This window comes from Dicentrarchus labrax, unplaced genomic scaffold, assembly GCF_905237075.1.
Source record: "Dicentrarchus labrax unplaced genomic scaffold, dlabrax2021, whole genome shotgun sequence".
NCBI lineage: Eukaryota > Metazoa > Chordata > Actinopteri > Moronidae > Dicentrarchus > Dicentrarchus labrax.
The window spans coordinates 18,665,008-18,684,130 of NW_026136704.1; the positions used below are offsets into that span (position 1 = coordinate 18,665,008).

Genomic DNA, 19,123 nt, shown 5'->3' on the forward strand with positions numbered 1-19,123 from the left:
TATTTTCACCTGTAAAATGTCCTGTTAGATGCAGTGTGGTCAGAATTCTTTAGAAAAACATAATAGGGATCTAAACTGCTGCCAATATACATATATCTTTTTCTAAACTCTCAAATATAGATATCGTTATCTGCTTCAAAAATACCAATACTGGCCCGGCTGTAGCATGACACAACAAGCCTCTTGACACAACAAACCGAGCCAGAATTACATGTTTTACGACTGCTGCAGAGCAAATATGCAAACATTGTGATGGGTATATCGTGCAGACCTCGACCCGTCCGGCTGCAGCTCTTCACTTTATCAATGCAATCCGGCTGAGTCTCGGTTTTTGGAGAAATAGTTGAGTGTGGCCAGTCTTGGCACCACTCTTTCATAACTGTAGAATTACAGTGTGCTGCCGCCGTGTCCCGGTGCAGCTCGGTCCGCCTGGCTTTAAGAGGTTTCGGCTGAACGAGCTGTACCCTCAATGTAGTGAGAGTGTCGTTTCTCTGCTCTCCTATCATCGGCTTACAGACCTGGTTCAAATCTGACCTGCAGCCAAAAAACAGGGCCCGATATCGGCGGATATTTAACGGCGAACCGTTTAATGAAATACCCCCCCAAAAAAATGCGATTTAAAGGGGCGGTGTCGGTTTAATTTAGGGTCAGTCCCGGTAAGAGGACACTGGACGAGCATCACCGGAGTAATACAACATCCCACAGGCGCCGGTGTGGTGGTACTCACCGTGGTTGAACATTGCGGAGCGGAACCGGTTGTTGCTGGACGAATTTTCCATCTCTCAAAGTTTCAGTTAACGGCCAACGGCTGCGACCTCCTTCTTCTCCTTCTTCTCCTTCTTCTCCTGTTTTCAAATTCTCCTTCTTTCTTCGGTATTTCCGTAATTCCCTCTCTCAATCTGAGACACAACTGCGGTGTAATGACAGTCTGTCTGTGTGTGTGTGTGTGTGTGTGTGTGTGTGACCGGACAAACCCGTCCCCCCTGTGTGTGTGTGTGAGAGAGAGAGAGTGACTGTGTTTGATAGCACACACACACACACACACACACACACACACACACACACACACACACACACACACACACATACACTCGCAGCCGTTGACGAGCAGCCAGGCCGGTGACGTCACGAGACAGCAGCCGTTGCAGCGTCGGAATGAAAACAATCGCACGTGGATGAGACGAGAGAAAGGGTCACGTGCACCTGCAAGAAAAAAAAAACCGACAATAAAATAAAAAATGCGCAGTTCCTCGCGACAATTAACGACGGCGGTCAGGTGATCGATAGCGATCGATAACGTTTATTTGAATGTTACAGTAACCTTTAAGCTCACCTGAAATATGGTGTTTACTGGGTTATTGTTGGAATATTATTATGAATTTATCACGAGGCTACAGCTATAAAAACCTACTAGGTTAACTCATATTCTACATTAGTGGAAGCACTTAGACTAATAGTTTAAAGTCAGTGGTGCAATGTAACAAAGGACAATATAACAGTCTTGAGGTAATTCATTTTATAAAATTTTTCTACTTGATACTTGGGAGTTTACTACATTTTAGAAGGAAAATATGTACTTTTCACTCCAATGCATTTCTTTGACAGCTGTACTGATGAGATTGTACATACAAAATATATGATCAGTTTATTAAATTGTGATTCATTTTATTAAAATATCTGCTGAAATATCTGCTTACACAGTAATGCTTCAGTAAGCCAATGACATATAATAATATAATACTGACAGGGTATAGTAATGAGTACTTTTATTTTGAGTTAATTTGGCTGATAATACCTCTACATTTGTAATGTAATATTTTTAGTGCAAGACTTTTATTTGTAATTGATTACTTTTACTCTGTGGTAGGCCTATAGCACCTTTTTTAAAATGTTTTTTCCACTATTGGTATTATGCAGCATTTGTACCAGCAGAATAAGTGACACTAATGTAGTGTACATACATGCTGTCCACAAGGTTGGGATGTGAGCTGCTGTATTTAGTTTAAATATTTAAATTCAATTGAATAATTAAATTAAATTATACTTTTATGATATTCTTACCCTTTTTATTTCGCCACAGAAAAGAACAGCAGAGATATATAGCGACATCTGGTGGTCAGTTTGTTACACATTTCTAATGAATTCACCTTTTCACTATTCACTATTTGTACCACTTCAATGTAGCCCACATGTTTTCTCCTCTGATCATGCAGTGCTCTTCTATGAACTCAGTGACTGAAGCAGATTTTGCAGATATTATTGAAGCTTGCATAACACTGTGTGCTTCAGTAGTACATATAAAGAAGGTCAGAGACAAAACGGTGGTCTTTCTGTGGCTCTTTTTGCCGCTGAGATGCAACAGACCAACTGACTGAGAGAGACATCATTAATGAACAAAATAACACGTTCATTTTGTTTTAGAAGCAACAGTTTTATTTTTAGCTGTGACAAAAGGAAAAACAGTCGCCTCCTCAGAGTCTAAATGTTCACGTTCAGGATTAAAGTGCAGAATTGTTTTCACAGCTTGTGTAAAAAATTAAATAAGACAAAAAAAAAAAAAAAAAAAAGAAAGATAATATTAAAATATCAAAACTGACAATGGAGATCTGGAAAATATAAATATACAGAACAAGATGAAATCTCATACAACTTAGTATCAGCAATGATATTCAATCCACTTGAATCAGGCTTGCACTTATGATACCTTAAAAAAAGGAAATCAGTTCACGTTTTCGAGTCGTTGGCAAGGCTAGCTTACAACAAAGGCACAGCATTGTTCAGAGGTAACGATCCTTTGCAAAGAAGTGCTGCGGCAACATTCTCATTGATCATCAACACACCCTCACAGACACACCTAACATGCTCGACATGGCTCAGACAGGAATGGAGACAGAAACATGGCAGAAGCCACTCGTGTACAGTACATGCCCACGGACGAACACATCAACCAGGAGGGGCTTGTTTTACAGAAGCATATTTTGTGTTATCAGCCTATACATTGACACTGGTTACATGCTCTTTGTGTCTCACTGTTACTGTTGAGTGCTGCTTTCTCCTATTAAGCTGCTGAATTAACTGAATTGTGAAAGTAAGCTCCAGAAAAGTACGGCCCTGAGCCAAAAGAGTATGACGAGGTGGTGAAAGGTGAGACAGGCCAGTTTTTAAGTGCTCTATTATCGGAAAGACCAGCAGTGGTTGCAGCCTCTGTGGGCATCACATATGAATCCAAGCAGAAACAACACAGGACATCATTCACAAAGGACCAGTCTGTAGGCAGCAGGCAGAGCTGGGACATCACATCCTCTTTGGTAGCAAAGTCCAGAAAACTCTCCAAGTCGACATGGCGGTACTTTAAATTTTGGTTTGACTTCTGCCTTGAAAATACAAATATAGTCATTATTTTTATTGACTTTACCTACAATAACATCATCGAGGCTCCTGCCACAACTGTATTTAAAAGTTGCATCAAAATGCATCAAATAATCAGAAACTATTCCTCACATGGTCCAGTTTGCTATCAAGAGGATGAATTGCCCAGATCCCTTTTTTGTTTTTTTTTTGTTTTTTTACAGTTGAAAGGCTCTATCAGTGTCTTGCATTCATATATCAACCTGAACCAACATAATTTATTTCCTTATCACAAGTTAGCCCAAGAGAGGAAATTAACAAACATGGCTTCAACCAGCCATTTGGTAATATAGTGCAAATTAAAGTACTCAAATCTATACAAAAAGATTTCAGTGGTTATATATAAAAAAAAACAGATGCTGTGTTTTTTTCTCATTTCATTTTTAACCTTCTTTCTCTGTTGATTATTTCTGTCTTTCATTCTTTGTTTTCTTATTTAAAATGACATAGTTTAGAGACAAAAACAGCCCAGTGTAGAAGCTGAACAGACCTAGCTAGTACATCATGCAGCTCGTGAAAACAACAGCAGGAAATAAAAACAAAAGAAGATTTTCAGTCTAGAGACAGAAAATGTGTGTTAGAAGGTGCAAAGAGAGAAATTTGACAGTGGAAGAGATTATTTTCTGAGGAGTGCGCATATCTATGCAATGCACACAGACAGAAGTAAGGACAGATGCATACATACAGTAGTATTTACAGCTAGCATTTACATGTAAACAAACAGTGGGTCATCCACCAGAGGAGAGACACGTATGTGGACAGACAGCTGACATGATGACGCAGTACCTGGTGATGTTATTCCCACACCTGAATTACTGTACAGTACATGAGACAAGAGTGAATAATTAACAACAGATTGATTGCCCTCAAAATTCTCACATAATTAGAGTTGATCATAATATGCAGATCTAGTTCAGCAACTTTGATGTGATTACATGATCCAGAATTATAATAACATCTACTCCAGCACACCTCTGAGGGTACATGAACACTCCAAGATGACCAATCAAATGCTTGAGAAATACTTTTTGGATAAAGGGGAACGACAAACTGTAACATTTACTGGGCTTGGACTGAGGGTAGGAGATATTTTGTGGTGATAAGATTCCTCTCATCTCAAATGCTAAAAGCCTGAAACTTGCCACAGTGGTGACAATGCAGAAAATAAACAAAACAATAAAGCTTTCTGCTGTGCCCTTTTAACTGCAGTCAATCTTAAGCTCTCCTTAATTTCAACTGGTCGGCCAATAAAAATATGGCAATGTAGCGTACGTATATAAAATATGTCTGTACATTTACAATATTTAAAACATTTACAGTGTCACCAGCTACGTACACTGGTATGTGATTTTAATGTATAAGATGCCACATCAATATGAATGAGATACACTAACAGCTCTTAAAATCGGGAGACAATGTACCAAAATCTATGCAAAAGATGTGTACCTCAATGTAAAGTCAGTGCTACACAATAAATGAGGGAGAGGGGCGGCGCCACAGACACATGTAGGTCTAGTGGTTTATGACTGAATGAGGTCAGAGGGACACGGCGAACCAGGATATGACCTGACAGCATTATTTACAGTCATGCACTCTTCAGCGAGCTATTTAAAGCTTTAAAAGGTTTTGTTTGACTTGTACAAGTGGACAGCAAGTTGATCTCAACCTTCGTGTCTTAAGCGACAGACGGAGCCCCTCTCCTTTGCATTTTTCAGAAGTTCAGTTTTGAAAATCTAAACCAAAAGCAAAATCAAACCAAACTCACACAGAAACACCTGCAAACACATACTGCACAATGTACTCTGTAGAGGCCCAAAGTGGGGAGGCTAAAGGTTTGCATTATGCCTTGTTTTTTGGACTACTTTATGAATATACACACTACAGTAAGTACAGTAAGTATTCTTGAATGGAATGAGCGCTAAGGTTAAATATACATGAATCAAGAGTTGAGTCATGATTTGAAAGTTGGGTCTGATTGCATATGACAAGTTCCACTTTAGCTTCGGGTGCAGCAGAATCAAGCTATCATTAATGTCTCTTAATATTGACTTTGAATGTGTGTGTGTGGGTGTGTGTGTGTGCATCTCGCACAGGTGGCTTTTCAGATCCACATTTTCCCCCTGAGTCTACTCATTTAGCCTGAGCCAGGCTACGCCCGCAGCTTCAAACGCGGAGGAGTATCTACACGGCTCCTCCAGCCACCGCACTGCCTGAGGCAGGCCATCGCTGCCCTTAAGGAGTTAACTCTCATTTCCCACTCATCCAGTCGTGTTCAGCCCTACTCGGGCTGTTCGGGGTGGGTGTGCAGGCCATTTTCAGGGTGTGTGATGCTGTGGTTCACCCAGAAGGCCTTGTGCAACTGGTCCAGTTCAGACACCAGGGGTAGACCAATGTCCAAGTGCATCTTCAGGTTCTCCAGCCACTCTTCTAGTTTGGAGAAAGGAGGCCTAATGATAAAGAAAACAGAGATCTCAGTTAAATACAACATAGACTTATTAGCCAGAATTATAAATACAAATATGTTTTAATGTCAGGTGAACAGTGTCCCTTTAGGTAACATTTCAATGTGAATTTATGGTAGATATCTGACCGTTTGTCTGCATCAAGATCACAGCACACAGCAGCCACAGGGAAGAAGGCGGGGGGACAATTTGGGGGACAGTAGTGCTCCAGGAAGCCAGATATGTTTAGTCCAAAGTCCCTCGCCCTGGGGAGGTAGTCTGGGTCTGCATTCACCCTGCCAATTATCTGGAGAGGGCAAGAAAAACAAAAAGAGTAAAAAGAGTTAAAGACAGAGCTGTCAAATCAAAGGGAATCCTCCTGTGCCGATCTGATGAAAACCAAACCCAAACTGAAGCTGATCGTCCCCAACAGACCACATCTACCGTTTGTCTGCCTGTGAGTAGCCACATGAAGACAACTCTGCTTTTCTGCCCTCTCTAATCACTGTGTTATTCTCTGGCTAATGGTGTCCATCTGGGGAACTCAAATATGCTGAGTGACTGAGCTGAACTGTTGAGCCTGAGTTATGTGGATGGTGTGTGGCCAGGCCCAAAGCTTACCACATTTCGGGCAGGGTTTTTAATTCAGAAAACAAATGCAAGACTTTTCCCTCGTAAAATGAAATGGATGTTTTACAACTAGTGGGAGGAGTTGAAATTTTGACAGATCACAGAATTTCCAGAAAACCTGTCAAAATGTTTAGTTTTAGTCCACAGCAGCTACACACAAATGAGAGTCATAACCCTGCAGCTGAACCTGTGCTGGGAAAAGACTGTAAAAAGTCTTTAAGGTGGTGATCTTTGGCCAAATTCAATGAATATTAAAACTGCTAAATCCAGTCCAGAGGGGTTTGAAGAAATTTTAATTCTGTCAATCAAACAATAACAGTATTTGTTTATCTGAGGTTTTGTTAGTAGTGAGAGTGGAAGGTCACTCACCTCGCAGAGCATGATACCGAAGGAGAAGATGTCAACTCTCTCATCATAGCTCTTTCCTGGGAAGAGAAAAGAACAAAATTAGCTGTAGCCCTGCAGTGACTTTTCTCTTGAGGCATCTGAGGAAGGCGTGACTGAGTTTAAATTAATAAATCAGTTTCTTAATATTACTGACAAAAGGAGCAAACAAACAAATTCCACTGTAGATCATACCATGGATCATCTCAGGAGCCATCCAGTAGGGGTTTCCCACCACGGTGTACCGCTTTCTGCGGTCTGGCTTCTTCAGGCCGGGCAGTTTACCCTGGGACAACTTCTCCTCGTGCTTGTCGTCCACCATGAGCCGAGACAGCCCGAAGTCTGCCACCACCACTGTGTTGTCCTGCACGAAGACAATGAAACGTGTCATAAAATGTTGCAGCATACATTCTGCCTAATATTACAACAGAGAGTAAATTTAGTTTTCAACTAGTTTTAAGCTAATTTAGAAAAGCTTCAAATTCAACTAATTTCTCTTAGTGGGACCCTTCAGATGTGAGCTCTACTATACAATGCTTTTGTTGTCATGTGACACACGTACAATAGCTCTCTCTGTTCAAGCAGGATAAGCTGGAAGTTTCCGCTGCAAGTTACTTGTGTAACAGTGTGTTTTAAGAAGGCTTAGTCTGTTTAAGCTACTGCTAACAAAGCTCTCTTTTGTTTTTATATCTGAAGTGCCTCAGCACATGACAGGTGCGCTGTGTTAAATCCTGAAAGAAAACATACAGTATTATACACAGGTATGCCCCCACACACACACCCCCCACACACACACACACACACACACACACACACACACACTCAAAGTGTAAAGGAAATCACAAGTTCTTACTTCTCGAACAAGACAGTTGTGTGAGTTCAGATCCCGGTGGATTATGTTCATGGAATGCAGATATGTCTGGATGACAGATAGATAGACAGATAGGAGAGGACAGAAAGGCAGGAGGAATAAAAAAAAAACAGAAGCTTTAGTGGTAATATAAAAGCCATGCCAAGAGGAACAATCCTGCCTTGTTTTAATCTGAAATAGCTGCTGTTGTAAATACAATAATCCAGTCATGCATGACATTCATCATTGTACTCATATCAAGGGAAAACATTAAGAACCAATGGTCTAATCCTGCAGGAATTCATGCTGTAATTTCCATAGAGGGGGATGGAAAAGATTCTGCACATTATGAACAGGAGTGTTGTAGTCCACTAACACGACCACTAGAGGGAGATAACAGGAAGCAATGCACCTTCCTTTACTGCTGCATCTCCAGGAATTATACTGTCTGATAAAAGAACCTTTACAATGAAATGCACTTTTCAGTCTTTGAACTCACCATCCCAGCAGCTATGTCGTTGGCAAAACTGACTCGCATGTTCCAGGGATAGTTGATGTCCTGTGAGCAGAAATCACAATTAAATCTTCAGTTGCTGCTGATTACTTCTAACCAAAACGTCACATAATCAAACTGAAAGAAACTCCACCTGAGGCAATGCAAGATCAGACTATTCCCAATAGGTCTACCCAATGCACTTTAAATACTGAACAGGAAGTTGGTACACCCACACTGTATCTCTGCGGGCACACACTCACCATTTTCTTGATGATTTCCCTCAAGGTGCCTCCCTTTATGTACTCTGCGATGAAGTTGAGTCTCTTGTCCTTGTAGAGGACTCCAATGAACTTGAGCACGTTGGGGTGATCCAAGCAACGCATGACCTTCACCTGATAAAACAAACGTCAGACATTTGTACACACACATCAACGCTGCTTTGGGATCATGGCTGCTTTGTTCACCTTTTAGGAAGGTTAACACTTTACAGTTAAATGTTAATGCTCAAGTTAGTATCATCTCACTATCAGCTGAGTTACTGTCAAAGCTTTACTTAGTATCGAACCTCTCCACTGTTTGCAGCTATGTTTGTCACTGACCATATCCATACTACTGCTAACTCTAAGTGTAACCATTCTCTTAATTGTAAAAAAAAAAACTCATTAGCTTCGGGTAAAATAAATGTACACTCAATTGTTTTCTCGCCGTTGGATGAGAAGATCAATAGCACTCTCAATAAATATGAAGCCATGGCCAGCAGCCGGTTAGCTTAACTTAGCATAAAGACTGGAAATGGAGAAAAACAGCTAGCCTGGCTCCGTCAAAAGGCAACAAAACCAGCGCAAATTAACATTTTATATCTTTGTTTTATCTGTACATAAACCAACATGGGAAAACAATAAGTTGTGTTTTACATGTGGGGACTATTTCGTGTCTTGGAGCAGTCTCTGTGCTAAGCTAAGTAAACTGGTCACAGGTTATAGCTTCATACTATACGAAGAGTGGTATCGATCCCTTAACCTCACTAAGAAAGCAAATATGTTTATTTTCCAAAACGTCAAATTATTCTTCTAACTTATAGTTTAATGATACAAAGTCGATCATGAACTTGAAGCAGTTTGATGAAGCATACTGGCAGCTTAAGTGTACGTCCCAATGGGCTGGGGGAGCAAAGCTACACAGTACAAAGTTTGGTGTAAGAGGTTACAAGTAGTGTTCACAGCACTACTACAGTATGAAACCTCATAAAGCATTTCCCTCCCCGATGGCTGGTTGTGAATGAGGAGGAGGAGCTGGGTCACTATTACAAACACATAAACCTGAAATATTACCCTTCAAGTCTCATGATGTCTTTGTCTGAAATGTTTGCCGCATTCTTTGCTAAACTTCACCCAGGAGTTTGTGCAACAAAAAAAAAAGCTCACAAGAGACTCAGTAAAGTGAGACTTTGGCCACCTACAAACAAACAGCCAGTGGGAGTAATAATCATACTTCATGTGGTTGGGGTTTGTTTTATAGACCCTCTTTCTACTCTGTCATCTACACCAATTACAAAGCAAAGACTCAGTGTTATTATAACCTCATAATAAATCTAACACCCCACGCATTCATACACTCCACCATACGGGAGCAATTTTGAGCTTCAAACATCCCAATTAGAAGGTTGTTAACTGGATGAGTGAGTCTGCCAAACTGAACATCAAACAGGAACGTCAAGTTCAACAATAACTCAAAAAGTCTTACAGAAATCTAAACTTCTGCGTCATTCTCTGTTATCTTTTATTCAAATTAATGGAAGGACAGAAGCCAGATGAAGCTTTGTGTGGAAAGTAAAATAAATTTTGCTCATCCATCATTTTTGGGAGAAAGGACAGTGGTAACACACTCCCTTTCGTCCTTTTTCAGAGGTAATTGTATCTCTTTTACTGTAATTTATTCAGGTGAGAGAACTCTTTTGTTTTATTCAGTCATGCCCTACATTCACATGGCGGAGATTCTAATTTTAACTACAATATTCGGCGTCTGGTTGTGTAAAAAAAAAAGCTTTTAGGGTACTGGATAATCTCATTTTAACACTTGGACAAGCATCAAATCATCACTAATATCTGACAAAATCTGACTAAAATGATTGTATTCAAGGAAGTGATTTATGAAAACCGTGATTGAGGTCAACACTTGTTTCTTCAGATTCTTTGAGTAAATCTGACACTCTTTAGTGATGTAACATCCAATATCGCCCCTCTCCACTCACCTCTTTCAGGAAGGTTCTCTGTGTCTCGTCATCAAAGCGAATCAACTCCTTCATCACCATCACCTCCCCTGTCTCCTTGTGTGTCACCTATTACAAGACAGACAAATCAAGTTGAGCAACAATCTGGGTCTGAGGTTAACCATGTGCGAGACATTTTCACTCCTCTGTGAGAAACAGGAAAACTTGTTTGATAACCACAAACATTTAACCTCCTGTCTCTCCACGTCTCTTACTTATCTCAGTCTTACTTGTCTCAATGCTGCCATCTTCTGGACAATGCAAGTACGACTACATTTGTTCTCTAAAGTGTTGATGCATGCTGCACATGTGCGGGCTGGTATGAAAATGTGCAAACAATGTCTGACCTTGATGGCCTGTCCAAAGCAGCCCTTCCCCAGCACCTCTCCATGGATGAGGTCAGATGGGCGGAAGATGCGGTGCGTCCGATTGGACACTACACGGAGCGACTCTGATCGATTGATGTCCTTCCTCTGGGAGATGGGGGACGCTGCATTGCTGGAGCCTGGAGACTTATCGATGCTGTAGCTCCGCCTGGAGGGTGAGAGGAAGAGAAAGAAGAGACGGGAAAAGAGAGATGAAGAGGATATAGTAGAAGAGAGCCGAGTACTTGATTACTATTTGCTGCTGCAATGACAACACTAGGAAATTTTTATCTAAGCTTATCTTTACTGGGCTTTTATTATTAGCTAGTCTATGAGCATTTATTTATTTATGCCATAGGGCCATTGTTAACTAAATCTGTGAGTTTCTTACGTGATGATGCGGGATCTCAGGCAGCTGATGTCAGGGTTGGGGGGCTGGGTGATGGGCAGGATGGGGCTGGGGCCCTCTGACAGAGGGGTGGACAGGGGTCCGTCCACTTGCTCTTCAGCCTCAGAGGAGCCTCCCTCCTGCCCCTGACTGTGGGGGTCGTGCTCGATGGTGAGCTGCAGCAGCCGGCTCGTCTCCTGGATCAGCAGGTCAATCTAGAGAAGTTCAAATGGTCAGTCCTCAACTAGAACAGCAGAGATTGCTCTTATAGCTGAAGGAATGCTGGAAGTCTGTTGAAGTTCTTTACAGTGCAATGAGTAACATCGCATGAACATTAATACCGAAAAGTTACCAGGAGGGATGAATATTTGACTTTCCTTTAACAAAAAACAAGTAACTTTTTGACAGTAAGTCAGTTACTGTATACTGTAAACCACCAACTAACTAAATAAATGTAAAGGTACCTGTTGGCACCTTTCCCTCCTTCACCAGAGCTCAATTCAATACATTTACACTAAAGTAAATTACATCAGTAACGTAATGTGTCAGGGACAGTGTGGTGAATACCTCATCCAGAGGGACATTGTGAATGGGAGTCCCATTGATCTCAAGGATCCTATCTCCAACATGAATAGAGTTTTTCACATCTGGACTGATGCATTCTGCGTCCACCCTGAATAAAGAAGAATAAGCAGAAAAAATGATAAAGAACTCTTCAAACATCTTTTCTGCACACACTGAAACGTTTCCTTTGGACATAGACCTTGGATCTGATAAAGTCTCAGCTCCTTTGAATAACACTGACTGCTGCTCATTTCCTTTTCCTTCCACTCTATTATTACATTTTAAATGAATCTCATCTATCACACTGTCCTCCATTTTTATTCTACCCTTCTTCATGCTTTGTCCTCCACCATACTGACTTCTCCTAGTGTTCGTGTAGTCTCTCTTCTTCACACAATGAACACAAAATATGCTAACACACGCACAGAAACATGGACAGACAGACTCACTGGGCGACTCTGACAGTGTGTCCATGTTCAGGACTGTAGCCATTGGTCGGGCTGAGTGGCTGGTCGATGGCCACAGAGAAACCGCGCCCTCTGCGTCCGTTGTTGCCCTCGGCGGTTGCTGGGATGGACACGAGTGTGACAGTGTGAGGGATTCGTGAGCATGGCGAGTCCGGAAGTGACACCGGGGTGACGATGGTCTGGTAGTAACAGTGACCGCTGGAGTCAGAGAGCAAGAGGAGAAAAGGATGATATTAGTAGGGAAGGAAGGATGGGTGGAAAGGAGGAGGGGAGTACAGAAAATGGGAACCTTAGTGAGGTTTCTGGCTCTACAACCATCCGTGCAATTGTAAGGAAAATGTCAAGTTCTCATTACAACAGTTTTTAAAGCATCACATGCTGTTGATAAGATGTTGCTTTAGTTTGTGAAAACACTGTGCTGTCATTGTTCAGATTTTAGGGTCAGCGTGACCTCTCACGGGTCAAAATCTGTTAGTTTGGTTAACAAAAAAGACTATTTTTCTCCAAAAGAAGAATGCTGGGAATGTAAGGAGGAGTCATGAAATAGCTATGAAATTATTCAAAACTAACACGCTGAAGATTAACTAAATTGACCTTTTTTACACAACACAATTTACTCTCTCATTTTTGCTTCACCTCTATCAGATGAGCAATGCTGTTCTTGCCTGCCGTCCCGAGTTGACCCAATCTGGTAAACCTCTCAATAAATGTGATGATCCGAGACAATCACACTGTCATCATCCACTTCCACTCAGAGAAGAGGACAAAGGTTGCTCTGTCTGTATGCATCTCTGCATAATGCAGCTTCACATTGAACCCCTCTGTTTTTGAAGCCTCGGGCTGATGACAGTCACATTAACACAAACCTGGAGCTACACAAGTGAAGAACTACCTGAACCTTAAACATGTCTTGGACAAAAATGGTATCTGAATCCATTGTGTCTTAAACAATTTACCACTGTACATCTCTCTCTGTCACCAAATGTTAAAATAAATTTAGTTGCTATTTGTGCCTATTTGGCTGGAGAAATTTTAAATTTAAAGCTCAAACATTTGTGTTAAAACTATAGTTGCTGTGAATTTTCATTCTGCATTAAATCAGTTGTCACAGTTAGTCATAATGTTGACAACAAGTCCTTTGAAACCCAGAATAAAGCCCATGAATTTAAGAATAGGTCAGTCAACTGCAGCTTTGGCTTCTTGTGCGTTTTCTGTGGTTTTGGTTACACTTCAAAAGGATTTCAAGTGGATTAGCTTGCTGTAGAAGAAGGAATTAACTATAAAAAACTCCAAATGAAGAATGTAAATAGAATAAAAGCAAACCACAATCTATGCAAGCTTTGATTTGCCCGTGGTAAAACATTAGGCCAATTAAAGACTGAAGAATACAACAAGTGACTGTAAACAACAAGGTTTACAGTCTGATTAGATTTTGACAGACATGAGGCTCACCAGTAGAGTTTGGATCTCTCCACCAGAGCATATGTATCTCCATCACCGATGAACGCCCTGCAGTTCAGACAGGTGAAGCATTCTGGATGATATTTCTGTTCTCCTGCAACCTGTTAGAGGAAAAGACACAGTTAAAAAGACATTCTGACTATTTGATACAATAGGATGTCGAAGGGATTGTTCTCTGATCTTTCACTGAGACACTCCAGGGCAGAAATTCACAACAGTGTTTTTGATGTGACCGGAAAACAGGCAACATGAGGCTTTAATAACTGGTCGGAGAACTAGGGCGAGGTCTGGTCACTGAGGGTAATACTGAGAGCTGGGAGATTGAATTTGCTGCTGCCAGATCCCCCCTCCGGAGCTTAGGGCAGTTTTGCAAACAAGAGAGGGAATTGAGTTATGGCCAAAAAAACAGAGCCGGCAATGAGCAGATTAATCACACTGGCAGATCTGAGGATGATGCTGCCTCTGGAGGTTCCTCAGCTCTGGGTGTTCTTCAGACCAACGGGAGAAAACCAAACACTGTTGAAATGATCAGATAAATCATAAAAAAATAATAAAAAACCAACTATGTATCACTGCTCATCAACGTCACCGCCCTCACCGCTGCTCATTAAATCTGTCCTTGCTCGTTGTGACTCTGATCGACTGAGAGATCGATGAAGTGGCCCACACCTCCACATATATCAATATCGACCCCCTTTTTTTAACTCCTTCAGGTAATTTTGCGCCCATCGATGCAAACGACCCACCCACTCAAATACCTAATGACTTTTATGATTAAACATGAGCTGTGATGTTAAGTAGGGTCGAGTCCACCAGAGCTGTTCGCTCCCCTGAGGCCCTTCTTGTGGTTTCATTCTATGCTTTGAGTGGCAGAAATGTTTTTTGGAGGGAGTGGGCCCCCTGACAGCACTGCAACGATCTGCAATGCTAATTCAGTATACCAGGAGTGAGGAGGGGCATTGTATGGTGGAGTGCTGAACAAAGAACAATCAATTAAATGTAAATGGCAAACATAGACATTTTGTGTAGTGTCATTTGCATAATAGTTCTTTAAAAAGGCGCAGTTAGGAGATGTTATAGTACATAATTCAGAGATCTCTGGATCATAAAAGTTTTAATAATATTAAATCAAACCAACATCACATTAGAGAAAGATATGCGCTCCTGGATGCAGACACCATTCCGAGATGCAGCCTTAAAAGTAGCTGGAAAATTATAGCAAAACTCATTCATCGCCCCAAATAGAGAAATACTACTTCTAAATGCTCCACAAAACTGAAACAAAACAGGGGAAACAGAGACAAGAAGGAAGAAAATGCGAAGATCAAAGAATCAATATAATCATTGCCTATTGCCATATGTCTGCTGCCCCACCCACCTAGAGAGCAGCAGTTAAACCACGAGCACACACAAACAGATAAACACATGGTAAAGGCCCTCGGGCTGCAGGGAGGCAGACACCGTACAAGAATATTAATTATCTCCTTTTCAAGTAATTAATCTGAGCATATCCTTCCAGCTAAATATCAGGAGAACATGCCACCACTTGGCTTTTGATACACAGAGTAAGATAATATCCAGACTTTACTGTATTTTCTAAGGAAATTGTTTTCTATCCTCTATACACTGAACAGACAACACAGCATCCCAGCAGAGAGACGGAGAGATCGGGAAGAGAAAACAGAGATGTAACGGCTTTGACTTTGTAATGGACAAGGGAGCCGTAGGGCTTACTGATTTCATTTCTTTACTTGTCCTCCAAGCAGCCTCATAAAAAGCAGCTATAAACAATTTCTGTCTGACATCGCTAGTGACTGTGAACACATGTAAAAAACAAAAGTATGAAAGAGAAATGAGTAAAGAGAATCTAATGTTACTGTGGGATGGAAAGATCATTTTAAGGTTAAATACAAAAAATATATCATGATTTTAAGCATCAGATATGTTTGTGGATAGATATGAATTGGCTCTCTTTGTGTGTTTGTGTGTGTGTGTGTGTGTGTTTGTGTGTCACCTAGGCGCAGTGCTACAAATGGGGAAGAGAGGAAGAGAGGACAGCTGGACGGAGATGAAAAGGGTGTGGGGCTCTGCCCAACCTGACACTGTGGCTGCCATTTGCTTGTCATGCAGGCATGACACACACACACACACACACACACACACACACACACACACACACACACACACCCCCCACAGGCACACACCCCCTCCCTAAAACCACATTTGAGAGGCGACAACTGCTGCCCTCACATTTAGGATAAACTTCCTCTCTAAAGTGCGTAAATAAATGACAAAATAAATCATCACTCTTTGTGATATCAGGCCATGTGACTGCTTGACCAGCGGTTTCCAAAAGACAGATTCAAGAAACATCACATGCATTAACACACCACCGGTTCCACTTTTTATATCTTCACTCAACACAGAAGCTGTGTGTCCGCGTGTCTTCAAGCTTCAGAGAATGCATTTCATGAACTGCGTGTTAGCTCATGGTGTGTGTGACTGCCTGTTAGCTGGTCATGTAGCCTCGCGGCCTCTTCCAGTGATAACACACCGAACCGTGTGCATGCCTCCCTGGGGGATGGGTGAGCAGGGCCGACAGGGTTCAGTCACCATGTGTGATCACATAGTTACCCTGACTTCAGAAACAGTATATTATGGGATAACTGACAGAAATGTAGATGTAGTACATGTAGTGTACTAATGTAGTAAAAAAAAAGAGACATTTAGTTTTTGTAGCTTGCGTTAAGTTATTATTATACTGGTTTTTTTTTACCTTAAGTTAACAAAAACAGAGTCTACTATTCCAATATGTCTGACTATTTAGTTCAATCAGGTACATTTACCCTCCAGGACCATATTGATGGGTTGCATCAGCTATTAAGTATAGATAAGTTTGTTTCCTTAAGTCCTTAGTTACTCGACAATTTCTTATTATTGATTTACTAAACTTGGTTGAACCATTAAAACTGAATAAAGACTTTTACAATGTTTGCTAGGAAACGTCTGTAGCACTGTTCAATCAAAAATACTCCACTGCAAGTATTACTTTGGTTAATTTATGCATACATGTGTATTTTAGAGTTAGATGGTTCATTAGATTCAATTCTTCTTGTAACGCCTCAGAGGTTCCCGACAACCAGGTTAGGAAGCCCTGTCTTCGTCTTTTATTTAATTTTATTTATCCTCAAGCACTGGAGTATGATTTATCCTTAGACTCTGGACTGATTTAAATGTTATTTATATGAGATTTAGAACATTAATATAGCAGATTATGGCGTCCCACTCGCTCCGGCTGTGTTGCTATCGCAGCCTCTCTCCGGTTGTACAGTCCGCCTGCTGTGTGTGCAGCTGAGAAACTGCTGTTCTTCTCACCTGTGTTGGTGAATTAAGGATTTATTTAGACCAAAGAAGAGTTGGTGGTTTTCAGACACTTCACAGTCTGAGCCTATCAGTGGTAAAAAGTGTGGACTTACTTCGAAGGACACATTTGTCCACAAGGATTAATGTTAGCTTAAGTTGCGGCCATTGCAGCCCTTTTCATAAATATTTTCACATCTATCACACTGAATTAAAGCTTTATTTCAATCATGTGATTGTTGGAAACATTGTGGAAAGGCTAACAAACAAGGCAAGTGAATTTTGTATCAATATATAACCTTTAAGTGGCGCTGACTAAGTACCTTGCTCGATTGAAACATGCTCAAGCCGACAAGGAGCAACTCGAGCCACCATTGCTGGACACAGAGAAAAAAACTACAGGCGACGGTAAGCCACACTGTCGGCTTACTGTGTCAGGGCCCTTAAGCTTTATTTTTTTTTAATGATTTATATGTGTGACCTTAAGTTGGCCGTGGAATGTAAACACACCCTTTTAAGCAATTTGGAGGAATTTATGACGGTCTAATGCTCTCAGTGACACTAAACAGCTCAGAAACATGTTGGTAGTAAGTCAGAGATTCCTGACAACTCCTTCAGGGCGTCAGTCACCCATGTTGACTTTTCCTGAGCTGAGGTCAGAGTAATCACCGCTCTGGACATTATAACTAGTTTGCACCTAATGATTACTTAGATTAGAGTTGAAAACTATGCCACTCATAAGCTGCCAGATGACTCAAAAGGAAAGGTACATCATTTCCCTCTCATCTTCACTCTTTTTATTTGTCATGATTCAAAATCAATCATTTAGTTCCCATCAGGCCAACATATAAACATTTACCAATTCCCTCACACCATTTCAACCCTGTTGATTATATTTAAAGTGAAGTAACATGGAAACTGTAATGAAAATGGGAAATATTGCATAGGAGAAATACACTAAGATATTTAATATTTTTACAAACTATTAAACTACTAAAACTGACTTTTGTTGGACATCTATCATTTATATGCAGGAGGACCTCATCAGGAACTTCTACATGCCTTCTGGTCCCTTTACCATCCCAAGTCTCATATAAACACCAGTTGGATGCTCTGACTTCACTCTGCTCCTGCTAAATGTAGAATGATGATCTCATAACAACAGTGCTGCTTCTGAATGGCCTCACACATAAATTATGGGAGATATGGCTCTGCTTCACCTCACGTTTGATGTAATGAACTTTACTCCAAAGCCTCCTCCGTTGGCTAAACTCTAAAAAACACAGTCCATATGTGACTGAGCTCCCAGTATCAACAAATACCTTCAGAATTGTTTAATAAATTACCTCATGCGTATGTTGTGAAGAAATAGTAAAAACAACACGTGCCTTAGATACCTGATACTCCCCACAGAGAGAGCTAGAGCTGCCCCAGATCACAAAAATGTGTCAAAGGGAATTCCTAAAGCGCTGAATGACTGATAAAAACACAATATATGATCAAGATGTTTAACACGGCTGCAATCAAGGCTATTGGAGTAGAAATAAAGTCAAAGGAAGACATGATTCTGATTCTCTTTTTGGGCTTTGTACAGTAGACATCATTTAGGCAAATACAATTAGACTGAAAGCCTGAGATAGCAGACAGTGGGCCACATTGATGCCCTCTGAATGGAAACCCCCCCTTCAGCTACAAACAGTACAGTACCACAGTATACACAGGCCTTTGCTTTAGACACGCTGTTAATGTATTCAGCCTCTTCCCTTTTCACTATAAGTCTCACATCCACGGTGGTTTACAGTGTGGCCTGCATGTAGGTGGTAAATAAAAATAACACGGCGCAGTGACACAGTTATTAAACCTCACATCAGTGGTCCATCTCTGAATGTGCGCTCACATGCACTCGCACACTTTGAATCCTACTTTTATCAGAGGAAGAATGCTCTCTAAAAATAGCATGCATGCTTTGGCTCATCAGTTTTTCATGACATAAAAAAAAAGAAGAAAAAACTAGTGCTCTGTACAGAAAGAAATGGGAAC

General features: G+C 41.0%; 1 protein-coding gene across 3 annotated transcripts in view; it reads right to left on the reverse strand.

Moving 5' to 3' along the window:
* Positions 1-2,410: 2,410 nt before the first annotated feature.
* The window catches only part of limk1a (LIM domain kinase 1a), a 49,840-nt gene continuing 33,127 nt past the window's right edge, over positions 2,411-19,123 (reverse strand). For all 3 annotated transcript variants that reach the window (XM_051397699.1, XM_051397700.1, XM_051397701.1), the window contains 13 exons: positions 13,715-13,824; positions 12,245-12,460; positions 11,799-11,904; positions 11,235-11,446; positions 10,826-11,012; positions 10,461-10,547; positions 8,470-8,601; positions 8,213-8,272; positions 7,717-7,782; positions 7,059-7,227; positions 6,849-6,904; positions 5,999-6,156; positions 2,411-5,855 (listed from right to left, as the gene is read on the reverse strand). In XM_051397699.1, coding sequence (XP_051253659.1) covers positions 5,687-5,855; positions 5,999-6,156; positions 6,849-6,904; positions 7,059-7,227; positions 7,717-7,782; positions 8,213-8,272; positions 8,470-8,601; positions 10,461-10,547; positions 10,826-11,012; positions 11,235-11,446; positions 11,799-11,904; positions 12,245-12,460; positions 13,715-13,824 — 1,728 coding nt within the window. In that variant the 3' untranslated portion in view covers positions 2,411-5,686. The remainder of the gene's footprint in view (positions 5,856-5,998; positions 6,157-6,848; positions 6,905-7,058; positions 7,228-7,716; positions 7,783-8,212; positions 8,273-8,469; positions 8,602-10,460; positions 10,548-10,825; positions 11,013-11,234; positions 11,447-11,798; positions 11,905-12,244; positions 12,461-13,714; positions 13,825-19,123) is intronic.